This window comes from Eumetopias jubatus, unplaced genomic scaffold (genome assembly GCF_037043125.1).
Source record: "Eumetopias jubatus isolate StellerSeaLion01/CBP00866 unplaced genomic scaffold, mEumJub1_p1.0 scaffold_17, whole genome shotgun sequence".
In the NCBI taxonomy this organism is placed as follows: domain Eukaryota; kingdom Metazoa; phylum Chordata; class Mammalia; order Carnivora; family Otariidae; genus Eumetopias; species Eumetopias jubatus.
The window spans coordinates 55,956,180-55,984,160 of record NW_028274823.1 but is presented as its reverse complement, the minus strand read 5'-3'; the positions used below and the strand labels follow the sequence as shown (position 1 = coordinate 55,984,160).

The 27,981-nt window shown below is 38.7% G+C and overlaps 1 protein-coding gene across 5 annotated transcripts in view; it reads right to left on the bottom strand.

The window, feature by feature from the left end:
• ASCC1 (activating signal cointegrator 1 complex subunit 1) overlaps nucleotides 1-27,981 on the bottom strand; it is a 105,188-nt gene that overhangs the window by 76,565 nt on the left and 642 nt on the right. For 4 of the 5 annotated variants that reach the window (XM_028109590.2, XM_028109592.2, XM_028109591.2 and 1 more), the window contains exons 2-5: nucleotides 26,299-26,443; nucleotides 24,867-24,966; nucleotides 20,638-20,735; nucleotides 14,049-14,227 (exon numbers count right to left, since the gene is read on the bottom strand). In XM_028109590.2, coding sequence (XP_027965391.1) covers nucleotides 14,049-14,227; nucleotides 20,638-20,735; nucleotides 24,867-24,966; nucleotides 26,299-26,410 — 489 coding nt within the window. In that variant the 5' untranslated portion in view covers nucleotides 26,411-26,443. Of the gene's footprint in view, nucleotides 1-14,048; nucleotides 14,228-20,637; nucleotides 20,736-24,866; nucleotides 24,967-26,298; nucleotides 26,444-27,261; nucleotides 27,980-27,981 lie in introns of those variants that run through there. The other variant, XM_028109594.2, reaches the window with a different exon arrangement.

Genomic DNA, 27,981 nt, shown 5'->3' with positions numbered 1-27,981 from the left:
TCTCCCTTTCCCCATGCTTGTGCTCTCCTGCTCTCTCTCTCTCTCTGTCAAATAAATAAACAAAATCTTTAAAAAAAAATACAAATATACTAAAAGTAAAAGAATGGAAATAGATATACAATGTAAATACTAATCAAAAGCTAGAACGGCTATACTGACATCAGAAAAAGTAAATCTCAGAACAGGGAATACTGTCAGGGATATAAAGGGATATTTCGTAATTATAACAGGATCAACACATCAAGAAGATATGAAAAAAATTAACAGAACCGAAAGGAGAAATAGATGAATCCATAATCATAGTTGGAGATTTCAACAGTCCTCATTCAGTAATTAACAGGATAGAAGATGACTAAGGATACAGAAGACATAAAGATCACTAACAACATATGATATATATAATGTTTATAAAACAATCAACCCCAAAACATCAGAATACACATCTTTTCAAATGTACACGTAACATTTATCAAGACAGACTATATTCTGGAACAGAAAACAGATATAAATGCATTTAAAAGAACAGAATCAGAGTATGTTATCTCATCAAGAGAATTAAATTAGAAATCAGTAACAAAAAAGGTATCTGGAAAATCCCCAAATGTAGAAAACTAAACAACATACTTGTAAGTAACACAGGGGTCAAGTAAGGCTTACAATTTATGTGAATTTATAATTATCTCAAAATAAAAATTTTAACTAAAATACTATAAAAAAACACACGGGAAATTAGAAAATACTTTGAACTAAATGAAAATGAAAGTACACATATCAAATTTGAGGAGTTGCAGCTAGAGTAATGTGTAGAGGGAAATTAACATTTTTTTTTTTTAAGATTTTATTTACTTATTTGACAGAGAGACAGCGAGAGAGGGAACACAAGGCAGGGAGAGTAGGAGAAGGAGAAGCAGGCTTCCCCCCAAGCAGGGAGCCCAATGCGGGGCCCGATCCCAGGACCCTGGGATCATGACCTGAGCCAAAGGCAGACGCTTAACGACTGAGCCACCCAGGCACCCCAGAAATTAACATATTTAAGTGCTTATACTAGAAAAGAAAAAAGTTTTCTATTAACAATTTAAGTTTCTACATTAAGAAACCAAAAAAAAAAGCAAATTAAACCCAAAGCTATGCGTAAGAAATGTAATAAAAAAGATAAAATTAGGGGAGGGCGCCTGGGTGGCTCAGTTGGTTAAGTGACTGCCTTCGGCTCAGGTCATGATCCTGGAGTCCCGGGATCGAGTCCCACATCAGGCTCCCTGCTCGGCAGGGAGTCTGCTTCTCCCTCTGACCCTCTTCCCATTCATGCTCTCTATCTCTCATTCTCTCTCTCTCAAATAAATAAATAAAATCTTTAAAAAAAAAAAAGATAAAATTAGGGGAAGTGCCTGGGTGGCTCAGTTGTTGGGCGTCTACCTTTGGCTCAGGTCATGGTCCCAGTGTCCTGGATCAAGCTCTGCATCGGGGTCCCCGCTCAGCGGGAAGCCTGCTTCTCCCTCTCCCACTCCCCCTGCTTGTGTTCCCTCTCTTGCTCTCTCTCTGTCAAATAAATAAAATCTTAAAAAAAAAAAAGATAAAATTAGAAACCAATGAAATAGAAAATGGATAAACAATAGAGAAAAATCAGTAGAACCAAAAGTTATTTTTTTTCAAGGACCAATACAGTTGACAGACCTCTAGCCAGACAGATCAGAAACAAAAGAGAGATGACATAAATTCCTAATATTAGGGGCGCCTGGGTGGCTCAGTTGTTTGGGCGGCTGCCTTCGGCTCGGGTCATGATCCTGGAGTCCCAGGATCGAGTCCCACATCGGGCTCCCTGCTCAGCGGGGAGTCTGCTTCTCCCTCTGACCCTCTTCCCTCTCGTGCTCTCTATCTCTCATTCTCTCTCTCTCTCAAATAAATAAATAAAATCTTAAAAAAAAATCCTAATATTAGCTTTAAAGAGGGAATATTACTACAGAGATTATACACATCAAAGAGATAATAAAATATTATGGGCATCTTTATTCCAGTAAAATTCAAAAACAAGATGAAAATGGACAAATTCCTTGAAAGACACAAACTGACAAAGCACACTCAAGAAGAAGTAGATGATCTGAATAGTCCTAATCAGACCAAAGAAACTGAATTCATAATTTAAAATCATCTCAGAGGAGTGCCTGGTTGGCTCAGTCCGTTAAGCATCTGCCTTTGGCTCAGGTCATGATCCCAGGGTTCTGGGACTGAGCCCGATGTGGGGCTCCCTGCTCACCTGGGAGCCTGCTTCTCCCTTTCCCTCTGCCTCTCCCCTCTGCTCGTGCTCTCTCTCTCTCAAATAAATAAAATCTTTAAATAAAAAAACAAACAAAACAAAACCACCTCAGAAAACTCCAGATCTAAGTGGCTTCACTGGTGAATTCTATTAAACACCTAAGGAACAAATAATACCTACACCAACCTATACAAACTCAGAAAATAAAGAAGGAATGCTTCCCAACTCATTTTAGTCATCTGGCTTTGAATCACACAATTTACAATGACATCAAAACCAAATGAAGACATCACAAAAAAATAAATAAACAAAACACTTCTCATGAACACAGATATAAAACTCCTTAACAAAGTTCTAGTAAATCAAATCCAGCAATACATAAAAATGATAATACATCAAAACCAAATACGGTGGGGCACCTGGCTGGCTCAGTCGGTAGAGCCTGCAACTCTTGATCTCAGGGTTGTAAGTTTGAGCCCCACACTGGGTATAGAGACTACTTAAAAATAAAATCTTAAAAGAAAAAAAGACCAATTAAGGTAATCTAAGGAGCAAGATTGGTTTAACAATAAAAAACCAATTAATGTAAGCATATTTACACTATGAAAAATTATAAATCTCATAATATTGAAAAAGCAATTGACTAAGTTTAACATCCAGGCATGATTTTTTTTAATTCTCAGAAAACTAGGAACAGAATGGAATTTCCTCAACCACATAAAAGGCATCTGTGAAAAACCACAGCTTATATTAAACTTAATAATAAAAGACTGAATAATTCCCCCCATGATCAAGAACAAGGAAAGAATGTCCCCTCTCACCTTTTCTATTCAGCACAATACTAGAGGTCCTGACCAACGTAGTAAGTCAAGAAAAAGAAATAATTGGCACACAGATTAAAATGGAAGAAGTAAAACTATCTTTATTCATAGATGATATGATTATTTACATTGAAAATTCTAAGGAGGGGTGCCTGGGTGTCTCAGTCGGTCAAGCATCTGCCTTCGGCTCAGGTCATGATCTCAGGATCCTGGAACCGAGCCCCATGTCAGGCTCTCTGCTCATCAAGGAGTCTGCTTCTCCTCCCCCCTCTCTCTCGTCTCTGTCTAATTAATTAATTAATTTAAAAAAAGAAAATTCTAAGTACACAACAAAATAATTTGTTATGGGTTGAATTATGTCTCCCTAAAATTCATATGTTCAAGTCCTGACTCCCAGTAACTCAGAATGTGACTACATTTGTACATAGGGCCTTTAAAGTGGTTAAGTAAGGTAAAATGAGGTCTTACAGGTGGGCCCTAATCCAATATGATGAGTGTCCTTATAAAAAGAGGAGAGTAGGACACAGACACACACACCATGAAGACTATGAGAAGACACCAGAAGAGAGCCATCTATAAGCTAAGCAGAGAAGACTCAGAAGAAACCAGCCCTTCCAATACCTTGATCTCAGACTTCTAGCTTCCACTGTGGGAAAATAAATTTTTATTGCTTAAGCTATCCAGTCTGTGGTACTATGTAATAGTAGCCCTAACAAACTAATATACAATTACTAGAACTAATAAGTGAATTTAGCAAGGTCACAGGATACATGGTTCAACTTAGAAAAATCAATTGTATTTTTATGCAGTAACAATACACAAGTCAAACTGAAATTAAAAGATACATTTACAAAAAAAGATACCATTTACAATAGCATCACAAAGCATGAAAAACTTAGGACAATTTTAATACAAGTAGCATTAAAATTAGAAAATAAAATTAAAAAGCAGTTTCACTTATGATAGCATCAAAAAACATAAAAATTAGAAATAAAATTTAACAAGATACATGTGCAACCTGTACAATGAAAACTATAAAAATTACTAAGAGAAATTAAAGAAGATGTAAACAGTAAATATATACCATGCTTATGGACTAGAAGACTCAATACTCTTAAAATATTTATTCTCCCCTAATTGATCTATAGATTCGACACAATTCCAATCAAAATCCCAACAGGCATTTTTGTAGCAATTAACAAGAGGATTCTAAAATTTATATGGAGGGGCGCATGAGTGGCACAGTCAGTTCAGAATCCCATTCTTTGTTTCAGCTCAGGTCATGATCTCAGGGTCCTGAGATCAAGTCCAGTGTCGGACTATGTGCTCAGCGTGAAGTTGGCTTAAGAATCTCTCTACCTCTCCCTCTGCCCCTCCCCCATGCATGTGCAAGCATGCTCTCTCTAATAAATAAATAAATCTTTTAAAACATAAATAAATAAGATAAAATTTATATGGAAATTGAGGGTGCCTGGCTGACTCAGTTGGTAGAGCAACTGACTCTTGATCTTGGGCTTTTGAGTTTGAGCCCCATGTTGGGGGTAGAAATAACTCAAAAAACTAAAATTAAGATTAAAAAATAAATAAATGAATAATATAATTTATATGGAAATCCAAAGATTGTGACTAGAAAAAACAATCTTGAAAAAGAACAAAATTGGCAAAGTTACACTAATTAGAAGACTTGTTACAAAGCTATAGTAATCAAGACTGTATAGTATTGGTGCAAAGATACACATGATTTTCAACGAAGATATCAAGGCCATTCTACAGGGAAAGGATAGTCTTTTCAATAAATGGTATTTAAACTAGACATCTACATGGGGAAAAAAATGAACCTCAACCCTTACCTCACACCACACACAAAAATTAACTTAATATGAACTATTGACTTAAACATAAAAGCTAAAACATAAAACATAGTTTTATACTTTGTTGTTTATGGAAGAAAACTTTGACATCATAGCAAACAGAGGGATTTTTTTTTTTTTAAGATTTTATTTATTTGACAGAGAGAGAGCACACAGGCGGGGAACAGAGGAGAAGCAGGCTCCCCGCTGAGCAAGGAGCCCGATGTAGGGCTCGATCCCAGTACCCCAAGATCATGACTTAAGCCAAAGGCAGACACTTAAGTGACTGAGACATCCAGGTGCCCCAGCAGGGATTTTTTTTTAAAGATTTATTTATTTGTCAGAGAGAGAGAGAGCAAGTGTGCACAAGCAAGGGGAGTGGCAGGAAGAGGGAGAAGCGGGTTCCCTGTTGAGCAAGGAGCCTGATGCAGGACTTAATCCCAGGACCCTGGGATCATGACCCAAGCTGAAGGCAGACACTTAACCAACTGAGCCACCCAGGCATCCCCAAAAAGGCAGATATTTTTCAGAGGCAATACAAAAAGTATAGACCATAAAAAAACTGGACTCCATCAAATTAAAAATTTCTGCTCTTCAAAAAACACTGAGAAAATGAAAATATAAACCAAAGACTGAGAAAAAAAAATAGATGTAAAACATGTATCTGATAAAGGACATGCATCTACAAATATAAGAACTCTTACAACTCAACAATAAGAAAACAAAAAACACTTAAAAATAGACAAAAGTATATACACTTAAAAAGGGTTAAAATGGGGGCGCCTGGGTGGCTCAGTCCATTAAACATCTGCCTTTGGCTCAGGTCATGATCTCAGGGTCCTGGGAGCAAGCCCCGCATCAGGCTCTCTGCTCAGCCAGGATTCTGCCTCTCCTCCAGCTCATGCTCCCTCCCGCGCGCTCTCTCTCTCTCTCTCTCAAATAAATAAATAAAATCTTAAAAAAAAAAGGGAGGGGTAAAATCGTAAATTTTATGTTATGTACATCTTACCACAATTTAAGAAAAAAAGAGAGAAAAGCTAAAGCACCACCACCAACAAAAATGGGTAAAAATTTGAAGACACTTAACAAAGACAGATATAAAAATGGCCAGTAAAGCAAATGAAAAGATACTTGGCAACATCAGGCATCAGGAAAATGTATATTGAAATCACAAAAGGAAAAGCTACTAAATGGGAGAAGATATTTGCAAATGACGGATCTGATAAAGGGTATCAAAAATTATATAAAGAGGGACGCCTAGGTGGCTCCATCTGTTAAGTGTTCAACTCTTGATTTCGGCTCAGGTCATGGTCTCAGGGTCATGGGATGAAGCCCCATGTCAGGCTCCACACTCAATGGGGAGTCCACTTGAGATCCTCTGTTTCCCTCTCGCTCCTCTTCTCCTCCCTTCCCCACAAATTAAATCTTTTTTAAAAATTATATAAAGAACTTACACAACTCAACACCAAAAAAAATAATCCCATTAAAAATGAGCAGAAAACATGAACAGACATATCTCCAAAGAAGACATATGGTTAGCCAACAGATATAAGAAAAGATGCTCAACAGCACTCATCATCAAGGAAATGCAAATCAAAACCACAATGAGTTATCACCTCACACTTGTTGGACTGGCTAAACTCAAACACACAAAAAACAACAAGTGTTAGGAAGGATGTAGAGAAAGAGGAACCCTTGTGCATGGCTGGTGGGAATGCAAACTGGTGCAGCCACTGTGGAAAACAGCATGAAGGTTCCTCAAAAAATAAAACAGAACTACCATATGATCTAGTAATTCCAATACTGGGAATTTACCCAAAGAATACAGAAACACTAATTCGAAAAGATACATGCACACCTATGTTTATTGCAGTATTATTTACAAAAGCTGAAATACCGAAGCAGCCCCAGGGTCCATCAACAGATAAATGGATAAAGAAGATGTGATATGTATATACAATGGAATTATTACTCAGCTCTAAAAAAAAAAAAGAAATCTCGCCATTTGCAACAACATGGGTGGATCTAGAGAGTATAATGCTAAGGGAAATAAGCCAGAGAAATACAAATACCATATGGTTTCACTCTTATATGCAATTTAGGGAACAAAAGAAAGAAAAAAAAGAGACAAAACAAAAAACAGACTCTAACCTATAGAGAACAAACAGATGGTTACCGGAGGGGAGGTGGTGGTAGGATAGGTGAAACAGGTGAAGGGGATTAAGAGTACATTTATTGTGATGAGCACTGAGTAACATACAGAATGGTTGAATTACTATACTGTACACCTGAAACTAATGTAACACTGTATGTTAACTTTACTTGATTAAAAAACAAAAACAAAACAAAAAAAACCCCACAGGTCCAAAACATGCCCACCAGAGTGGCCAAAATCAAAAGACAGATACCACCAAATGCTGACAAGAGTGGGGAGCAACCTGAACTCCCACACATTATTTGTGGTGGAAGAGACACAATTTCTCATACTCTCAATTATACCCCTAAGTATTTGCCCAAGAGGAATAAAAACAAATACCTAACAAAAAGGTTTCTACACAAATGACTGTAATAGCTTTGTTTATTACAGCCAAAGACTAGAAACCACCCAAATGATCATCAACAGTTGAATGGATGAACCAATTTTGGTACACACATGCAGAGGAATACTACTCAGCAATAAAAAGAAATCAACTACTGTAACACACACACACCAACATGAATGACTCTCAAAACTATTATGGGACTGCAGAGAAGTACAAGGGAACATTTTGGGGTGATGGAAATGTTCTGCATCTTGTTTTTAATGGCTGTTACAATGCTATATAATGTTTGTCAAAACTCATCAAAAATGGGGCATTATATTGTATGTAAGTCATAGCTCAAAAAAGTTTATTTTTAAAATAGAATAAAAAATTTAAAGTTTACATTCCTTTAACCCACATATTCTACTTCTAAGAATTTACCCCAAAATGTATCCCAAAAAATGATCAGCCAAGGACATAAAGATGCACAAAAAAAAATGTTCATTGCAGCATTATTAATAGAAGTAATTTCCTTTAATAGCCCATTGATAGAGGACTGATTAAATAAGTCAGTGTACTGGGCCACCTGGGGGGTGCAGTTGGTTGAGCATCCAACTCTTGGATTTGGCTCAGGTGGTGATCTCAGGGTTGTGAGATCAAGCTCTGTGTCCAGCTTGCCCTCAGTGCAGAATCTGCTTGAGATTCTCTCACCCTCTCCCTCTGCCCCTCCCACTCGTGCATTCTCTCCCTCTCTAAAAATAAACTATAAATCTTTTTTAAAAATGTTAGGGTATGGGGCACCTGGGTGGCTCAGTCATTAAGCAGCTGCCTTCGGCTCAGGTCATGATCCCAGGGTCCTGGGATCGAGCCCCACATCAGGCTTCCTGCTCAGTAGGAAGCCTGCTTCTCCCTCTCCCACTCCCCCTGCTTGTGTTCCCTCTCTCGCTGTGTCTCTGTCAAATAAATAAATAAAATATTTAAAAAAATAAAATAAAATAGTAATTAGGGCACCTGGGTGGCTCAGTCAGTTGTGGAACCAATTCTTGTTTCAGCTGGGGTTGCGATCTAAAGGTTGTGGGATGGAACCCTGAGTTGCGATCTGCGCTCAGTGCAGAATCTGCCTGAAATTCTTTCCCCCCCCACTCTGCCCCTCTGCCCTCCTCCTCCCCCTGCTTGTGCTTGCTCCCTCTCAAATAAATAAAATCTTCAAAACAGTAATTAGATTTATATGTATTTACCTGAAACATGTTGTTAAAAAAAAACTGTTACAAAACACTGTGTATGACAAACTTTATTTTATTTTTTAAAGATTTTTATTTATTTATTTGAGAGAGAGGGAGAGAGAGAGAGCATGAGATGAGGGAGGGTTAGAGGGAGAAGCAGACTCCCCACCAAGGAGGGAGCCCGATGTGGGACTCGATCCCGGGACTCCAGGATCATGACCTGAGGTGAAGGTAGTCGCTTAACCAACTGAGTCACCCAGGCGTCCCAACAAACTTTATTTTAATAAATGTATATAACAAATACACATGTAAACTCAAAATTTATAAGCCAACTCTATAGCAACAGGTATCTTTTTCTTATAAACAGGAGAATGTTGAGCCCATTCTTATTTTAGAGATGAAGAAATGATCAGAGATATCAAATGAGCATCAGAGGAACCAAAACAAGACTGAATGTCACAGTCTTTCATGAAACAACTCTTATCTCAATGAACAGGTATATGCTCTTCAAAGCTACTAGAAGTGGGGCTGGGGTGCAGCACCTGCCTGGCTCAGTCGTAGAGCATGCAACTCCCGAGACCTGGAGTTGTAAATTCAAGCCCCATGTTGGATGCAGAGATTATTTAAAAATACAATCTTTAAAAAAAGCTACTATAAGGGAACTCATCTAAGTAGGGGTAATAAATGCAGAGTACTACTGTAAAATGCCTAAAGGCTTTAATGGTCTCTTACAACTTACTTACTCTTTTATGCTGTGCTTATTCCCCTGCTGTTATCAGAATGCGGGAAAGCAATGTCACTATGGAATTGCCCTGAAAATGGAAGGAAGTACTCTGGACTGATTAAGACCAGCATGACATTCACAGTGGCCAATCTCATTCCAGTTGAGTTAAAGTAATCATTCTCTAATATTTGTTCCCTGTCAGCTCAAGTCAGGAGCGAAAGAAAAGTGAGAAAGTGTACACACACACACACACACACACACAGAAAAAAAGGCTAACTTATTACAAACTGCTTGTCACATACCAAATATTTGTAACATTTCAAATAATATATAACTACAGAGCTTCAATAAGTTGGTATTTACAAGGTAAAATAATTTCAAAACTTACCAGCACCGCAGCCCCAAATTTACCAGCCCATATTGAAACTTCACTGTTCCTAATCTTCTCCTACCCTACCCTCCACTGAGAACAAAATCATCTTGCTATGAAATGCTAAGAGAAAAAAAAATATTCTGATGGCTTCCTAATTTTATATATATATATATATATATAGTATTTGTCTTATTATATGTCTTTGTTCAAGCACATAAATGCCAAGTTAATCACTTAAAAATGGGTTATATAATTCTATATTGTCTACCCGTATTTTCCAGTCTAAACTTACCTTTATAGCCTCCTTTTAAAAAAGTTGTTTTGAGTAGAGTTGACACATAATGTTACATTAGTCTCAGGTGTATAACACAATGATTCAACTTCTCTATACCTTATGCCATGCTGTAGTCTCCTTCTTAAATAATCAATTTTATCAATTCTCATTCCTGGTTCCACACAAGTACTTGGGATTCTAATACTTATATATCTGTGTATATATATTTCACTATATTCTAACACATAAGACCCAGCTTGAGGGGCACCTGGGTGGCTCAGCTGGTTAAGTGTCCGACTCTTGATCTCAGCTCAGGTCTTGATCTCAGGGTTGTGAGTTCAAGCCTCATGTTAGGCTCCACCATACTTAAAAAAAAGAGAGAGAAAAAAAGATCTAGAGAGGGGTTCACTTGCCCAAGTCTACACAGATTGAGGAACCCACAATCACACCCAGGTTCATCTGTTTTAAGAACCAAAGATATTAACCACTGTTCTATTTCATTCCATATGCTTTTATTCCTCTCTTCATTACATGATTGGGAAAACACAGCATGGACGGACATCCATATGCACAAAAATGAAGAGCTGCAGGCAGAGGGAGAGGGAGAAGCAGACTCACCACCGAGCAGGGAGCCCGATGCAGGGCTCGATCCCAGGACCCTGGGATCATGACCTGAGCCGAAGGCAGACGCTTAACCGGCTGAGCCACCCAGGCACCCCCTGGGTATTTACTTTAAAGAAGGGAAGTTAAGCGACTGCCTTTGGCTCAGGTCATGATCCCAGGGTCCTAGGATCGAGTCCCACATCGGGCTCCCTGCTCGGCAGGGAGTCTGCTTCTCCCTCTGACCCTCCCCCCTCTCATGTGCTCTCTCTCTCTCTCATTCTCTCTCTCAAATAAATAAATAAAATCTTTAAAAAAAAAAAGGGAAAATTATGTTCACATAAAAACCTATACATAAATGTTTACAGCAATTCCATTCATAATTGCCCCAAACTGGAAACAACCCAAATGTCCTCCACTGGGTGGATGCCCAAGCAAACTGAGGTGCATCCAAACAGTGATACTACTCAGAAACAAAAAGGAACACACTACTGATATATACAACAGCTTGGCTGAATCTCACAGGCATGATACTGAATGAAAGAAGCCAGTTTCAAAAGATTACATACTACATGATTCCATTTATAGGACATTCTCAGAAAGACCAAACTGTAGTGACCGAAGGAGATCAGTGATTGCCAGGGTTTGGGGTAGGGAAGAGGTTACTATAAAGGGACAGTATGAGGGAGTTTTGTGGGGTAGTCAAACTGTTCTGTATCCTGACAGTAATAGTTGGTTACAAAAATCTATACACATCCCATGTGGCACCTGGCTGGCTCAGTTGGTATAGCATGCAACTCTTGATCTCAAGGTTATGAGTTTGAGCCCCACATTGGGTGGAGATCACTTAAAAATAAAACATTAAAAGAAAAATCTAAACACATCCCCCAAAAGTCCATTTTAGTGCATGATAATTTTTAAGGTAAAATAAAAGATTCTTTAATTCTTCTGCAGATAACTGGTTAATTAAATAGGGGCTAAAAAAGTTACAACCTTACCTCTTATTATATATCAAAATACATTCCAGAAAAACTAAAAAGTTAAATGTAAATTATGAATACTGATCTTCTTAATATACATGAAGCTCTTACAAATAAATAAAAAAATGAACACTTTCAGAGAAAAATGCACCAAGACATGAAGAAACAAGAATTAAATATATGAAAACGTCTTAATCTCACCAATAATCAAATAAATGAACAATCAAGCAATGAGCTAATATTTTTTGTCAACTGCATTACAAAAACACAAAACCTTAAAAGAATGATAACACCAATACTGGCAAGGGTGGGAAAAGGAACCGAAAGAAAACTACAGTTTGACATGTTAAGTGTTATTACACTTCCTGAAGGTAATTTGGAATATATGTCAAAACCCTCAGCTCACACACACAGTCTTTTTCCATTTTCAGGAATTTACTAAGAAACTAATTAGACTAGTACAGAAAAATGTATGCAGAGGAAGAGTCATAACATCATTATTTATAATAATGAAAACAAATAATTTAAAAAGATAAAATAAATTATCATCCTATGACGTGGGAAACAAAGACAAAAGAAAAACTAAATTTCCTTACTACTTACAGTCCATTGACAAACCCTTCAAACAAGCAGAGTGACATTCCTTTAGGAACTCAGCTACCTTGATTTGATACTTCGCTAAGGGCAAAAGGCAATCTTAGCTTAACATTATCCCAACCCCCCAGGGTCCTGTAAATCTCCTTTAACACATAAAATTCCTTTAGAAACTTCCTTTATCTCTATCCCCCAAGATATATGTTAGCAATCAACCCCCAAGCATACAGCCCACCAATGTACTTCCAAAGGGTCTCATGACTAGGGTTTTTACTAGACAGTAATAAATGGCCTTTTCCTAGTAACAGCTCGCCTTTGAGGTCCTGGAAACCTTGCTCCCAAAATTTCTTAGAGACTTACGCTATTCCTAACCCCCTCCCAGCTTTAAAGTATATAATCAGCCACTCCTCATGACCCCGGTACAGCTCCTTCTGCCCACGGGTCCTGTCCCCATGCTGTAATAAAACCACCCTTTTGCACCTAAGATGTCTCAAGAGTACTTTCTTGGGGGGAGCCTGGGTGGCTCAGCTGGTTAAGTGACTGCCTTCGGCTCAGGTCATGATCCTGGAGTCCCCGGGATCAAGTCCCGAAGCGGGCTCCCTGCTCAGCAGGGAGTGTGCTTCTCCCTCTGACCCTCCTCCTTCTCATGCACTCTGTCTCTCATTCTCTCTCTCTCAAATCAATAAATATCTTTAAAAAAAAAAAAGAATACTTTCTTGGCTGTTGGCTCCAAACCCTACCACTTCAAACCACATCCTTATATATCCATATAATAGAATATTAAGCAGTCATTAAAAATCAAGTTAACTGAACTGTTAATTGAAATAAGATTATGTTATTTTAGTCATGACTGCTTTAACTTCTTTCCAGTCTCCAAAGCAAAAGGAAAGATTTTTGTTCAATGACAAAACAATGATCATGGTATAATGCAAAATTTCAAAGAAAGCAGGATATAAAAGCATATACGAGCCAAATTCTATTTTTTTAAACATCTGTGCATGTGCCACAATATTATCTCTCAGTGGTGAGATTATGGGTGACTTTTTATTCATCTTTTCTTTATTTTCTAAACTTTCTATAAAAAACATATATTAAAAGAAGAAAAAAACAAAAGAACATATATTATGTTCATAATTTTTTTAAAATCAGTGTTTCTTTAAATCGCCCAAAATTACATCCAAAAGGAGTTTTCAAACTTGTTTTCTAAGGGGTGTCTGGGTGGCTCAGTTGGTTAGGCATCTGACTTCAGCTTAGGATACGATCTCAGGCTCCTGGGATCCAGCCCCACATCGGGCTCCCTGCTCAACAGAGTCTGCTTCTCCCTCTCCCTCTGCCCCTACCCCTGCTCAAGTTCTCTCTCTCTCACATAAATAAATCTTTAAAAAAACAAACAAAAAAAACTTGTTTTCTAATCTAGATTATCTGCTGTTATCCTGGTCACAAGCATTTCACTGTTACATAAGAATGACAATTCCATGTGCAAATTTCTTCTAGTTACTAATCCCAAATAAGCCATTACCATCCAGGGCAGAAGATCTACAGATAATGGCATCTCATTAACACTGCCACCCACAAGGTGCAGAATAGTATGTGTATCAGGATAATACTTGTATGTCTTAAAATTTTTAAAGAATATTTCAGTAATATATAGAGGCTTATGTGCCAATATGTCTATACTTCTTTTTTCAGTTCAGAAGCATAAGAAAGCATCAGAAATGGTTACCTTTTTTGGTGGGAGAAGAAATGTATATCTTTCTACTGTTTGAATTATGAACCACCATTTTTGTACTTTTTCTTTACTTTTTAACTTTTTGTTTTGTTTTGTTTGCTGCTTACCATGGAGCACTTCTCCAGTACTTCCTCCTGGAACTTCAGGAATCGCTCCTGAACCTCAACTTCATTGAGGAAAAAGGCAAGGAAGTGAGTGAAAGGTTGCTTTCTTCTAAAAGTGAGCAAAAGAACATCAATCCGAGTTCGAGCTGAAATTACACCACTTCGATGCTGGCCAGTGATTACTGCAAGCAAAAAAAAAAAAAAAAAGGGGAGGGATGTTTAACACAAACATCCAGGGCTTGTAAGGTAAGTGGCCTTAATACTATCATCTCTGCAGACCTCGAACAATCCTGAATGAGTACATAATGTCTGAACAAGGGACAGTACCAAGGGTAAGAAAATTACTAATGAATTCAATCTAAGCAGAATGAGGTTTAAAAACAGAATATCCTTGGGCTGCCTGGGTGGCTTAGTCAGTTAATCGTCCAACCCTAGATTTCCATTTAGATCTCAGGATTGTGAGATCGAGCCCCTCCCCCCCCTCCGCCCCCCGGGTCGGGCTGGTGCTGGGCGTGGAGGCTGCTTAAGAATCTCTCTCCCTCTGCTGCTCCCCCTGCTTGTGCGTGTGCTCTCTCTCCCTCTCTCTGTCAAATAAACAAATCAATCAATCTTAAAAAAAAAAAAAAAGACCACTTCATGAAGTAGAAAAATGAGTTAAAAAAAGCTATATAGCTTCATAGCAAACCCTCATACCTTGCAGGTGGGAACGTAAAATGGTGCAGCAGCTATGGAAAAGTATGGCTGTTCCTTAAAAATTTACAAAGAGAACTACCATATGTAAAAAGTTACAACGAGAACTACCATCTGACCAGCAATTCCACTCCTAGATAGAAATCCAAAAGAAGTAAAAGCAGGGTGCCTGGGTGGCTCAGTCATTAAGCGTCTGCCTTCGGCTCAGGTCATGATCCCAGGGTCCTGGGATCAAGCCCTCCATCGGGCTCCCTGCTCGGCAGGAAGCCTGCCTCTCCCTCTCCCACTCCCCCTGCTTGTGTTCCTGCTCTCGCGCGCTCTCTGTCAAAAAAAAAAAGTAAAAGCAGGTATTCAAGGGGCACCTGGTGGCTCAGTCAGTCAGATCACACTCTTGATTTGGGGGTCATAAGTTTGAGCCCCACATTAGGGGTAGAGTTTACTTAAAAGAAAAAAAAAGAATAGATTTTAAAAAATAATATGAAATAGGGCGCCTGGGTGGCTCAGTTGTTAAGCGTCTGCCTTCGGCTCAGGTCATGATCCCAGGGTCCTGGGATTGAGCCCTGCATCAGGCTCCCTGCTTGGCGGGGAGCCTGCTTCTCCCTCTCCCACTCCCCCTGTTTGTGTTCCTCTCTCGCTCTCTCTCTTTCTGTCAAATAAACAAATACAATCTTTAAAAATAGTAATATGAAATATAAGAAAAAATCCTGAAAAAATTTTTTTAAAAAACAAAAACCCAAGTGTCCAAAAAAAACTCGTACACAAAGGTTCAGAGCAGCTCTAGTCACAATACCAAAAGGTGGAAACAACGCAGGTGTCCAACTGATAAATGGATAAACAAAACGTCCTATCTCCATACAATGGAATATTATTCAACCCCCCAAAAAGAGAATGAAGTACAGATAATGCAAAAATATCAATGAATCTTGAAAACATCACACTAAGTGGAAGACACCAGATAGAAAATGCCACTATATGCTTCCATTTACAGAAAGTAGCCAGAACAGGCAAATGCAGAGGGACAGAAAGCAGATTAGTGGTAGCCAAGGACTGGAGGTACGGAGGAATGGGAAGTGACTGCTTAATAGGTAAGAGGTATCCTCCCTTTTGGGAGGATAAAAACGTTCTGAAACTAGATAGTGGTGATGGTTACACAACACTGTATATGTACTAAAGGCCACTCAATTCAACATTTTAAAATGGCCCAAATGGGAGGTCCCAGGCTGGCTCAGTCGGTAGAGCATGTATGTGACTCTTGATCTGGAGGTCATGAGTTTGAGCTTCACATTAGGTGTAGAGCTCACATAAAGTAAAAATTGTCAAAATGGTAAACTTTATGTTGTGTATATATTAACCACACACAAAAAAAGTATGAACACTACATCACATAGAAATTCAAGTAACAATAAAAAGTTAAGAGCAATAAATGGAACTTTCTGTCATGTCAATTTTACCTCAATTTAGAAGAAGACTGTGGCAGGGCACCTGGGTGGCTCAGTCGTTAGGCATCTGCCTTCAGCTCAGGTCATACTCCCTGCTCTGCCAGAAGCCTGCTTCTCCCCCTCCCACTCCCCCTGCTTGTGTTCCTGCTCTCACTATCTCTGTCAAATAAATAAATAAACTCTTCAAAAAAAAGAAGACTACTGTGGCAGCATTAGAGATTGACTACAGTGAAAAAGCAAAGGCGAATCTACTACAATATATATAATCCTATCATGTATGTATGAAAACAGAAAATTAAAGTAAAATGCTTATCTATACATTATATGGATGGATACCAAATGTCCATGTTTTGGCATTAATTTGGCCTCCTCTGATCTGGGCTATGCCTTTATGTATAAATGAAAGGGGGGACGGCACAAAGCATAGCCCACTGTCTGCAAAGAAACAAAATCATTTAGGGATTACAGAACCTCAGTGTAAGCAGAGATTAAATCTCTAGGTCGTAGAACGGACAGGGCTTGGTTCAAAACAGCAACTAAGGAAAGGTGCAAAAGATATGAACAATGAACAAAATTGGCATTTCAACAGACTATTAAAACTGTGAAAGACAGACTTATGAATATGATATAAAATATTGAAGTATTAACTGTAATAGTAGCAAAATCGGCTCTGTGCTTTAAAGACCACAAAGTTTGTCCTTCCATGCAACTACAGAGATTAAATAATTCTATTTATTTATCCTAATACTCTCCATTAAAGCACGTGAAATTTTCTGTAAGAATAACCTTTCTATTCCTCGGTAAGAATGAAAATATCATACCCATTTTACTACAAGGAAACAAGATAGACATTTCTAGGAAAAGAAGTAGATTCTGAATGAATGGATTAACAGAAAGCCTGAGAACCATTTGCCTAAGTTAAAAATTGATAAAAGTGATAGCCAAAAAATGTAAGTGGACATATGGTGTTCTGTAATGGCATCATTTATATTATCAGACAGAATACTCAGAGAATCCAAAAGACTCAATGCTCAGAGAAGGGAAGTATCCATAACAGGTACTCAAATACTGTGCTAGAGAAATGCTGATAAAGGAGGGTTTGAAGGCAAACTGGGACAAAATTAAAGGAAAGTAAAAATTATCTCTGCCAAAGAACAAAAATTTGGTGAAAAACTAAATGGAAAAGGAGCAGAAGGGAAGGAAGCTTAAAACTCTTGTTTGGGGCAGTCGTTAGGCGTCTGCCTTCGGCTCAGGTCATGATCCCAGGGTCCTGGGATCGAGCCTCACATCGGGCTCCCTGCTCGGCGGGAAGCCTGCTTCTCCCTCTCCCACTCCCCCTGCTTGTGTTCCCTCTCTCGCTGTCTCTCTCTGTCAATTAAATAAATAAAATCTTAAAAAAAAAACAAAACTCATGTTTATGTTTTATTTCTGTAAAAGTCTTGTACAAAATGCTTAATCTATTCTTTTTCATTAAGAAGGTGGTTTCATCTTTGTAACACAGTGAACTGAAAAGGGCACCCACTGAAAGGTGCTCAGCCTGATTTCCAGAAAAGATTCAAAGTAATCAATTAATGACTAAAGAGCAAATACAATGACGTTAGAAATATTCTACAAACACTAATATCTGAGAAGACCAGAATTTGCATGGCAAGGGTCTAGGGACTGTAACAAGGGACAGATAGGAAAAAGAGAATTAAAGGCACTGACATTAAACTTTTAAAACCCAATTCTCGGGCGCCCGGGGGGCTCAGATGGTTAGGCGTCTGCCTTCGGCTCAGGTCATGGTCCCAGCGTCCTGGGATCAAGTCCCGCATCGGGCTCCCTACTCCTTGGGAGCCTGCTTCTCCCTCTGCCTCTTTCTCTCTCTCTCTCTCTCTCTCATGAATAAATAAATAAAAATCTTTTAAAAAATAAATAAATAAAAACCAATTCTCTAACTATAATAACAATATCATTTTGAAAGCATCTTCCAAAATCCCATTACCTGAGTCTTCAAAACAGACTAGATGACCAGATCCTTGTTGAGAGGACAAATTAAAACCTACTACATCATTTCCTTCTTTAGTAGCTCTAATTTGGGAGAAGCAAAAGAAAATGAATAAATGACAGCAAATACCACAACCTGTCTTAGTCTCACATGACAACTCAATTCACTCTAACCAATAAATTTGATTTTGCTGTACTTTACTTCCCTACAAGACCAATAGGCCCATTTATCGTCTTGTTTTTCAATTAAATTAGTTCCACTGAATTCTTTTAACGATTTGACACACTGGGTTTCACACTGAAATATTTGTACTTTCTAAGTCAAAATGGAATCTTTACAACCCACCTACCCTTTTCTGGATATGTTTTAGAATGACTCCAGCATCTTAAAATGGCCAAGATCTCCACATTTATAGCATGTTACAATTTTTACTGCAATAAAAATTATTATAGGGACACCTGGTTATAAGCCTGGGTGGCTCAGTTGTTGGGCGTCTGCCTTTGGCTCAGGTCGTGATCCCGGGGTCCTGGGATCAAGCCCCGCATCGGGCTCCCTGCTCCGCAGGAAGCCTGCTTCTCCCTCTCCCACTCGCCCCTGCTTGTGTTCCCTCTCTCGGTCAAATAAATAAAATCTTTTAAAAAAAATTTAAAAATAAATAAAAAATTATTGGGGCGCCTGAGTGGCTCAGTCGTTAAGCATCTGCCTTCGGCTCAGGTCATGATCCCAGGGTCCTGGGATCGAGCCCTGCATCGGGCTCCATGCTCCGCGGGAAGCCTGCTTCTCCCTCTCCCACTCCCTCTGCTTGTGTTCCCTCTTTCGCTGTGTCTCTGTCAAATAAATAAATAAAATCTTTAATAAAATAAAATAAAAATTATTATAGTTACTATATGGATAGAAAAAATGAGGAAGATATTCAACTGTTAATAGTGATTATGTCTACAGTTCGTATTACAAGACTTCCCTTTATACCTCACATATAATTTCTGTAAGCTTTTATGTTTTTTTGAAAGCATCTATTAATTTATAATCAGGAAAAAACTAGATAATGAAATAAACTTTACTGCAATTATAAAATTACTTCAATATTTGTACCTTAAACTTTTTTTTTTTTAAGATTTTATTTATTCATTTGAGAGAGAGACAGAGAGCAGAAGGAGAGGGAGAAGCAGACTCTCCACTGAGCCAGAAGCCCAACATGGGGCTCAATCCCAGGACCCTGAGATCATGACCTGAGCCAAAGGCAGACGCTTAACTGACTGAGGCACCCAGGTATCCTATAGCTTGAACTTTAAAACTTAAGGAAAGACCTGGGTTTTTCTATCTGTAATTCTAAAGAGCTGAATATTTTATTGAAATTCCTTAAAAAATGTCATTAAAGTTCTCATATTAGTGTCTGCTGATGCTACCAAAGGGCTGGGGAAAACTCTAGCATTTGCTGCCCAACACAGGAGTCCACATGCAACCAGTTAAATGAATTAGAAAGAAATGGAATTAAAAGTTCAGTTCCCCAGTCACACTAGCCACATTTCCAGTACTCACGATCACACGTGCTAGTGACTCCCGCACTGGACAGTGGAAGTAGAGAACATTCCCATCATCACAGGAAGTCCTTTTGGGCAGTACTGCTCTACACTCACCTGCATTGTATCTGTCGTGATGATTGTTCTTACAGAGCACAAAATGAGAAGAACACTAGTAATTTTTTTCCCCTAAAACTTAATAAAACCTATGGGTGTTTATAAAAAATGTATTATTGGAGGCTGCTGCACTTACTTGACTTTGAAAAAGTCCTACAGTTTTAGAATGAGTTGCCTTTTTTGTTGTTGTTGTTAAATTTTGTCCCTGCAGTGCCCTTCACTCAAAGCCATTTTACAACACAAGCCTGTGCCCTGGGTTCACAATGATGCTTGGTACAGACCCTTTCTGACTTGATTTATACTGCACTATTTTTCCTCACTTGAGCAGTTACTTGATTCAGGTTGTTATTTTAATTGGTACTTTTATAATATCCTTCCCAGTCTACAAAGCAAGGTAAAAACAAGAGAACCCTCTGGAAAGGGCTGAACTTTATTGCAAATTTGCTGCTGGTTTTCTCTAATTCTAACTTGAAACAATTCACAAACTCCATTTCAAGCTAGTAAAGCATGAAATTATTCTCCTAATACACAACAAAATCTGGAAGCTTTATAACATCAGTACACAGTAAAGTAAAAAAGTGAAGGCCCAGATACTCAAACAAGACAAGGTTGTATAACTACATCTTTCTTCATCTGGGAGACTGATACTGATATATCATAAAAAGGCCAACTGCTACAGAACCCCACAAAGAATACAGTCACTCTTCAATCCCACCCAGGGACACTAAAAAAAAAAAAAAAAAAAAAGACTACAGTCACTAAATACCTCCACTGGGTCACACTATTCCATACTCATGCAAAAGTGATTGCAAATATAACTTATATATACCAAGTCTCACCAATTTCTCCTTCTTGTCCAGGCTTAGGAATGCTAATAGAGGTCTTGGTTTCCACTTCTAGTTTCTTCCTAGTGTCCCCTCTTTTGCCAACTATGTGCCTATAATATAAAGAAAAATTAATTAATGGAAGGACATTAAGTCAAATGTACCAGAATAAAAAATTCCATCATGTTTAAATCATATGTGGCCACAGATACTCCCTTATAGAAAAGTGCTTCAGTAAGGCTTAATATTTGTAGAGAAACTACAAGCTGTATAGCTTTACAGAATGTGCTGCATTGCACTCATGGGCAAAATGACACCCTACGGTCAATTTAATGAATAAACAGAAATAACCATCCCATGCCCAACACCTGTTTGCTCTTCAATATTAGATTCAAAACATGGGTCTGCAGTTCATTGAAAAGAAAGCTGGCATCGTCTCAAAAGGCACTTCTAGCAACCAGTTTGGAGAAAACGTTGTCCTTTAGAGAGCAAATTAACTATATTAGGAGTTCATTGTAAAAGAATTATCCTTGATTAATAAAATAAGGGTAAAAAGCTTAGCAAAGAGAAGGATCCACCATTTAGGAGAGATTATCCAGAATAGCTTCAAAAGCAAAAAGAGAAGACAGGTAACCCTCAAGCTGAATTCAGCACATACATGTTTTGTTCAGGAGATTTCACCTAAAAATTGGGAAATTTCACCTAAAAATATAGATTTCCAGGTTCTTTGGAAAAATTAGAAGATCTGACAACCCATGGCAATAAGGGACTGGAGCTTACTCTTCATCCCTAAAAATGGAACATGAGCTTATCACAATCCCTATCATTCCCTGAAATATAGATTTCCAGGTTCTTTGGAAAAAATTAGAAGATCTGACAACCCATGGCAATAATGGGCTGGAGCTTACTCTCGTCCCTAAAAATGGAACATGAGCTTATCACAATCCCTATCACTCCCTACTCCGTTTCATCTACTCTGCTTCAACCATCTAGTGACTCCTTTACATTCATTGCCTGGGCCTCCTGGAATAAATAATTCTGACAATCCAAGGTTATCTTCTGGAACCCACAGTAACAATATGTGTTAAAGTAAATGAGACTACTAGAACCAGGAGAAAAGTTTCAGAGTCTATAAAGCACTAAAGTCTCAAAGACAGGATTATAAAGAGAAAAAACTTCCCTATCAACAGTATTTCAGCTTCTATAATTTCAATTACAGTGCCCAACAATATGGGTGACTAGGTCTAAAACTGCATTTGTTTTTACCTGGAATAACCAGCCCAATTATTTCCATTAAGATCTACTGCAGTAAGGCAGGTTAAAAAAAAAAAAAAACAGAAAACAAGATGTTTAGAAGAGGAATGAAACGCCACAACTTCCCTGTAGTTTTTCCCTGTGTTGCACTCTGTGCTGGCACCCACTTTGTCAGGCTTTTGTCTTTCCAGGCCGTATCAATAAGGGCTACTTTCACTCAGGCTACTGTTGGTTAGCATATGGCTAATAGAGAAGCCTCTTACAAAAAGCAGCTGGCTTGGAGTGTCCCGCTGGCTCAGTCCGTACAGCATGCAACTCTTGATCTGAGGGTTGTGAACTCAAGCCCCACGTTGGAGTGTACAGATTACTTAAAAATAAGATCTTTAAAAACACACACAAACAAATGTAGCTGGCTCAATGTGTTATTAATAGTCTAGGCATTTTAAAAAGGAAGTGGTTGAGGTTAAAGAAGTTTTAGACTCAAGTCTTGGGCAAGTCTAACCACTAATCTAACCACTCTAAACCTATTTCTTCACTTTCAAAAATGGAGTGAATAATACCTAAGTATAATAAAGTTGTGAGGATTAAAGGTGATCATATATAAAAGGGCTTTCCAGTGACTGGCACGTAGATCAGTACGGTCCATACCATCCTCATTAAGCCCATAATGGCATCCTTCCAATTTAGAGCATAGCCAGATTCAAAAGAGGTTTACATGGGGAGTCTAAAACATTCCCTACAATAATAAGAGACACACCGTGAAAAGGTGACTCCTTTATTAAACATATAAGTAGAAATTCCTACCAGATCGAGTAGTTCTCAATCTTGGCTACCCACTTGAATCACCTGGGGGGCTTCAAAGACTAATGATGCCTCAGTCCAGCTCCCAGAGATTCTGATTTAATTGGTCTGGGGTGCATCCAAGCATAGGGAGTTTTAAAAGTTCCCCAGGTGATTCTAATGTGCACCTGATGTCGAGAACTAATGTATAACGTCTAGCACATGGACAGGTATTACAACCATTAGGATTTCATTATAAATTAGTTTGGTCAAGTAATTTCTTCCCTGATCCAAATGAACCTAGAAAAATGATTAATAAGAAAGAAATCTTCCTGGGGCACCTGGGAGGCTCAGTCATTAAGCGTCTGCCTTCGGCTCAGGTCATGATCCCAGGGTCCTGGGATCGAGCCCGACATCCGGCTCCCTGCTCCGCAGGAAGCCTGCTTCTCCCTCTCCCACTCCCCCTGCTTGTGTTCCCTCTCTCGCTGTGTCTCTCTCTGTCAAATAAATAAATAAAATCTTAAAAAAAAAAAGAAGGAAATCTTCCTAGTAAATACTGTCTATTAATTACAATTGAACAGAACCAATACCTAATTTAACATGCAAGTCATCTAGAATACAATGAATACTTAAAATATATAGAATTCAGAAGATCAAGTTGGAATCAAACATCTAAGGAATTTTTACACAACTTAGTGGTGGCAAATATACACATTAAGGAAAACGGTTACACGGATTTCATCAGGAAACGGAACCATGACTTTCTAAAATCTTGTTTCTTAGAAGAAAATGTCACTGGAACCTTAAAGGAAAATGAGCTGTCAGATTTAGCATTTGGTTTCCCATCTGGCCACATTCCAAGAGAAGAATTTCATCCTTAATAGGTGTTTCAGAATATTTTCAAGATTGGTGAAAATAAAATTATTTGCTTCGTGGAGCTTAAAGGTATATAATTTTATATTTGTAGATCTCCTTTCACAGAGGAGCTTGAACACTTAATTAACCTGGTACAACACAGAAAAACAATTTACACAATTCCTAGACCAGCCTATCTCCAGAGGTGTAAACCTAAAAGAAGCCAGTTAGCCACATAAACTAACTATGTTTGGTTTTTTTTAAAGATTTTATTACTCATTTGAGACAGAGAGATAAAGAAAGAGAGCATGATCGGGGTAGAGGAAGACTTGGGGCCTCACCCCAGGACCTGGAGATCATGACCTGAGTCGAAGGCAGACGGTAAACTAACCGTGTTAGTGGTGAGACAGAATGTGAGCAAGCAAGCAAGCAAGCACCGACTGAAGTGAGCAAAAAGTTTCCAAGCAAATTCATAATGACAACCTTGGAGAAAGCATACCAGTTTTTGACAAACATTGGAGATTAATGGAACACATTCCTGCCTTCCAGAAGTCTCCCATCTTGTGAAGAAGACATCCAATAATATGCAAATAAGTGTAAATACATGGCCGAAAAATTGTACAAAGGAAAGGTAGAGGATGTTATGAAAACATATGGTAGTCAGTGTGGTTGGAAGGGATGATGGTGTCAAAGCAAGTTTCCCTAAGAAAGAAGAATATAACTAGGTAAGGAAGAGAGATTATAAGGCAAAGGAAACAGCGTATGCCAAAGCTCTATGGCAGGAAGGAACAAAGCACACTTCAGGAACTGAAGAAAACTAGCTAGGCTTAAGTGCAAAATCAGAAAAAGAGTGGTATGAGTTGTGACTGAAAAATGCAGGGCTGCCTAAGTCACATTCAAGATTCCATCATTCCAATGGAACAGAATTCCATCTTCAATGGAAAGATGTTGACAGATTGAAGCAGAGGAAATAATCACATTTGCCTTTTAGAAAGATCATTCCACCCTCAATGTGAAGAACTGATTGGGAGGAGAACAATAATCAATGTGGCCTAGTAAGGAGGCTATTTGAAGCAATCCACAGAAGATGCAGCAGGGTGCTGGTCTTTCAGTAAAGAATAAGACCAATGGTAGATTCAAAAGATATTTAAGAGGCAAAATCAACAGGACTTGGTGATACATTTGGAATGGTGAAATTGATCCATAATCAGTCCTTAGAAATTCTAGGACATAAAACACTAAATTGTTTTGTCATTAGTAATCAAGCACTCAGTAAGTATGGAAAAGAGTCAGCTTCCTGCTGAGTTTCCTGGAAGTGTGTCCCATGAGGCTGGGCAGTGGGGAGCCTCACTTACTTGTAGAGCAAACTGGGGGCCTTCACGGTACACCGGAAACCTTGCTGGGTCGGCACCACCTCGTAGGCATCACAGGGCTCCTCTGCACACTCCACAAAGCCTGCAGAGAAACCATAACACCTCCTCACATCTGCTGCTCTGTGGACAACAGTCTTCTCCCCATCGGCCAATCACGCTCAAGGTTTAAAAAAATACACACACACACACACAGAACAGCCCAACACTTTATATTGCAGAATACTGCTCTGACAGTCCTTCCAACCTGCTCTTAGAAGAAAATTAAAAAACACATGACTAGGGGCGCCTGGGTGGCTCAGTCGTTAGGTGTCTGCCTTCAGCTCAGGTCATGATCCCGGAGTCCTGGGTTTGAGCCCCGCATCGGGCTCCCTGCTCAGCGGGAAGCCTGTTTCTCCCTCTCCTACTCCCCTTGCTTGTGTTCCCTCTCTCGCTGTGTCTCTCTCTGTCAAATAAATGAATAAAACCTTAAAAAAAAAAAAAGAACTTTGGAAAGATAGTATATACATACCACTATTTAACTGTTTTCTCCCAAAACGCTAAGACACAATAAAAATTTTTTTCTATTTTTTTATAAGGATGTAATTCACATAACATCCTCTTACAGTGTGCAAGTAAGCAGTTTTTAGTATTAAGACACAAAATTACTTCAATGAATGAGACAGGAATGGTAGCAGGAGAACTTACTCCATTCCACCAGGCAAAGAGACAGGAGGGTCAAGTAAAGAAGGTCAAGTCCCCAAGGATGAAGGGAAACAATGGGGAAAACCAGAAGGAAGACAAACCCCAAGGCTTAGGGCATGATGGAAGAACTTATAAACCAAAAGGAAAAGGAAGCAGAGAACCTGAAAGGACTTATTTATGCATTAAACCCAAGCCCAAGTTAATCAGCTTGAAAATATTCATAATCCATCCCCACTGTTTAGCTTACTTCTTAAAATTATCCCTATGTAATAATAAAGTTATGTTAGTTGTCTATTTGGAACTGCCTATATGAGTGCAAAGCAGAGACAAATAACATTAACAGTATTAACAGTTAATATCTTGGGGCACTGGACAAAATACATATTTCATTTATTTCAACAATTTATATATATTATTTCACAACTTTACAGATAAAGGAACTTAATTTTGTCACAGAATATTCATGGTTAACATTGTTTACTAAAATTACCCCGTGTTACATTTAAGCCTCTGCACAAAGATGAAACATGATTTAGGAAGTGCAAATGAGAATGCCTCGTCAAAATGAAAATCACCAGTCCCCTTAGACATCAACACAAATGGAGCTAGATAGAGGCCAAACATCTCAAATTTCAGTGCTCACACAGAAACACTATGAAACAAAACAAAGCAATGCTTCTATAATGCGAGAGAACATTGTACTGGTATCTGACCAAAGAGCAACTAGGATTACCTTGATAGAAGTCTTCATCAACTTCTTCATGTTGATAAGTCTGTTCTTGGATGGGATTTTTTCTGTAAATCCGTCCACCAATTCTTACAAGCTGTGGGCGCAGAACTTCCATGATACTTTCTCCAAACAATATTCTAGTGAAATCCTGAAAAATAAATGATCACCTTACCTTGTTTTAATCAGAAATGAAAACCGTATCTCTATTTTATGCATCATTATGTAATCGGGACATCAGTTCACAGCACATCCTAAACAAAAGCAGCACTGTTTTCATTGGATTTCCCTATCTGCAAGCTGTTTTAAGTCAACTGCTGTATCTTCCACGACAGCACTCTATTCCTGGCTCACTCTAGACAATAATTTGTTTTTGTTTCCAAAGGTTTTATTTTTTTTTAAGATTTTATTTATGTATTTGATAGAGACACAGCAAGAGAGGGAACACAAGCAGGGGGAGTGGGAGAGGGAGAAGCAGGCTTCCCGTGGAGCAGAAGGCCCGACGCAGGGCTCGATCCCAGAACCCTGGGATCAGGACCTGAGCCGAAGGCAGACGCCCAACGACAGCCACCCAGGCACCCCACAAAAGTTTTATTTTTAAGTAATCTCTACAACCAACATCAAGTTCGAACTCACCACCCCAAGATCAAGAGTTGCCTGCGCCACTGACTGAGCCAGCCAGGTGCCCCTAGACAGTAATTTGTAAACTATTTCAGCACTCTAAGAAAAGGTGATTAAAAGAAACTCAGCCCTCTCTATACAGCCTGTCCATGACTTGAAAGCACAGATGTCTCTTTATTATTTTAACCTCAAAGTTAAACCTTCTGTGTTTAACTAACCATTTGCTAAGGGTCTCACCCTTTTAATCCAGCATGATAATTCAGAGGATTAGGAATGTTTAGCACACTTATCCTTGAGGGCGGGAGGGAATAACCCCTAAGTACTTTTAGAGGTGCTAGAAATATATACCTCAAAATTAGATCCAGCTGCCCATCAAAACAGTTAAAATATGACATAACCAAATGGTTCTTCAAACCAACACACTGCTGAGAGGAGGAATCCATTTCTATAGGCCACTACTCAAAAAATGTACATCATGGGATGCCTGGGTGGCTCAAGTCATGATCCCAGACTCCTGGGATGGAGTCTGGCATCTGGCTCCTTGCTCAGCGGAGAGCCTGCTTCTCCCTCTGCTGCTGCTCCCCCTGCTTGTGCTCGCTCTCTCTCAAATAAATAAATAAAATCTAAAAAAAAAAAAATGTACATCATTCACTGAAAAGCCAACCTTCTAGTCACCACTTAATGAATCGAGAATTAAGGACACAAAGGTTCCTTATGGGCTAGCTGTGGTTAAGTTCAACCAATCTTCCTACTACATAGGTAACACAGTCTTGGAAGCCCAAAATTAGAGTTCCTCCCAAAAACCTGACCAATCTTTATTAAATACACTAAGGCCCAATCCAACCCTCAGCAAGTAAGTCACTTTAATTTGCAATTTGCTTACAGAACCAAGAGGAGATTTTGCATTGTGAGAAATAACAACACAGAAAGTAACAGACTTGAATGATGCCGGGCATAATTAGCAACAATTTAATGACATTACACTCTAGTGGCCTATTCCCCCAGGACCTCACAAAAGAAAAAAGGCCCTTCACAAAATCAGATTTTAATGTTTAGGTCGGACCCTCA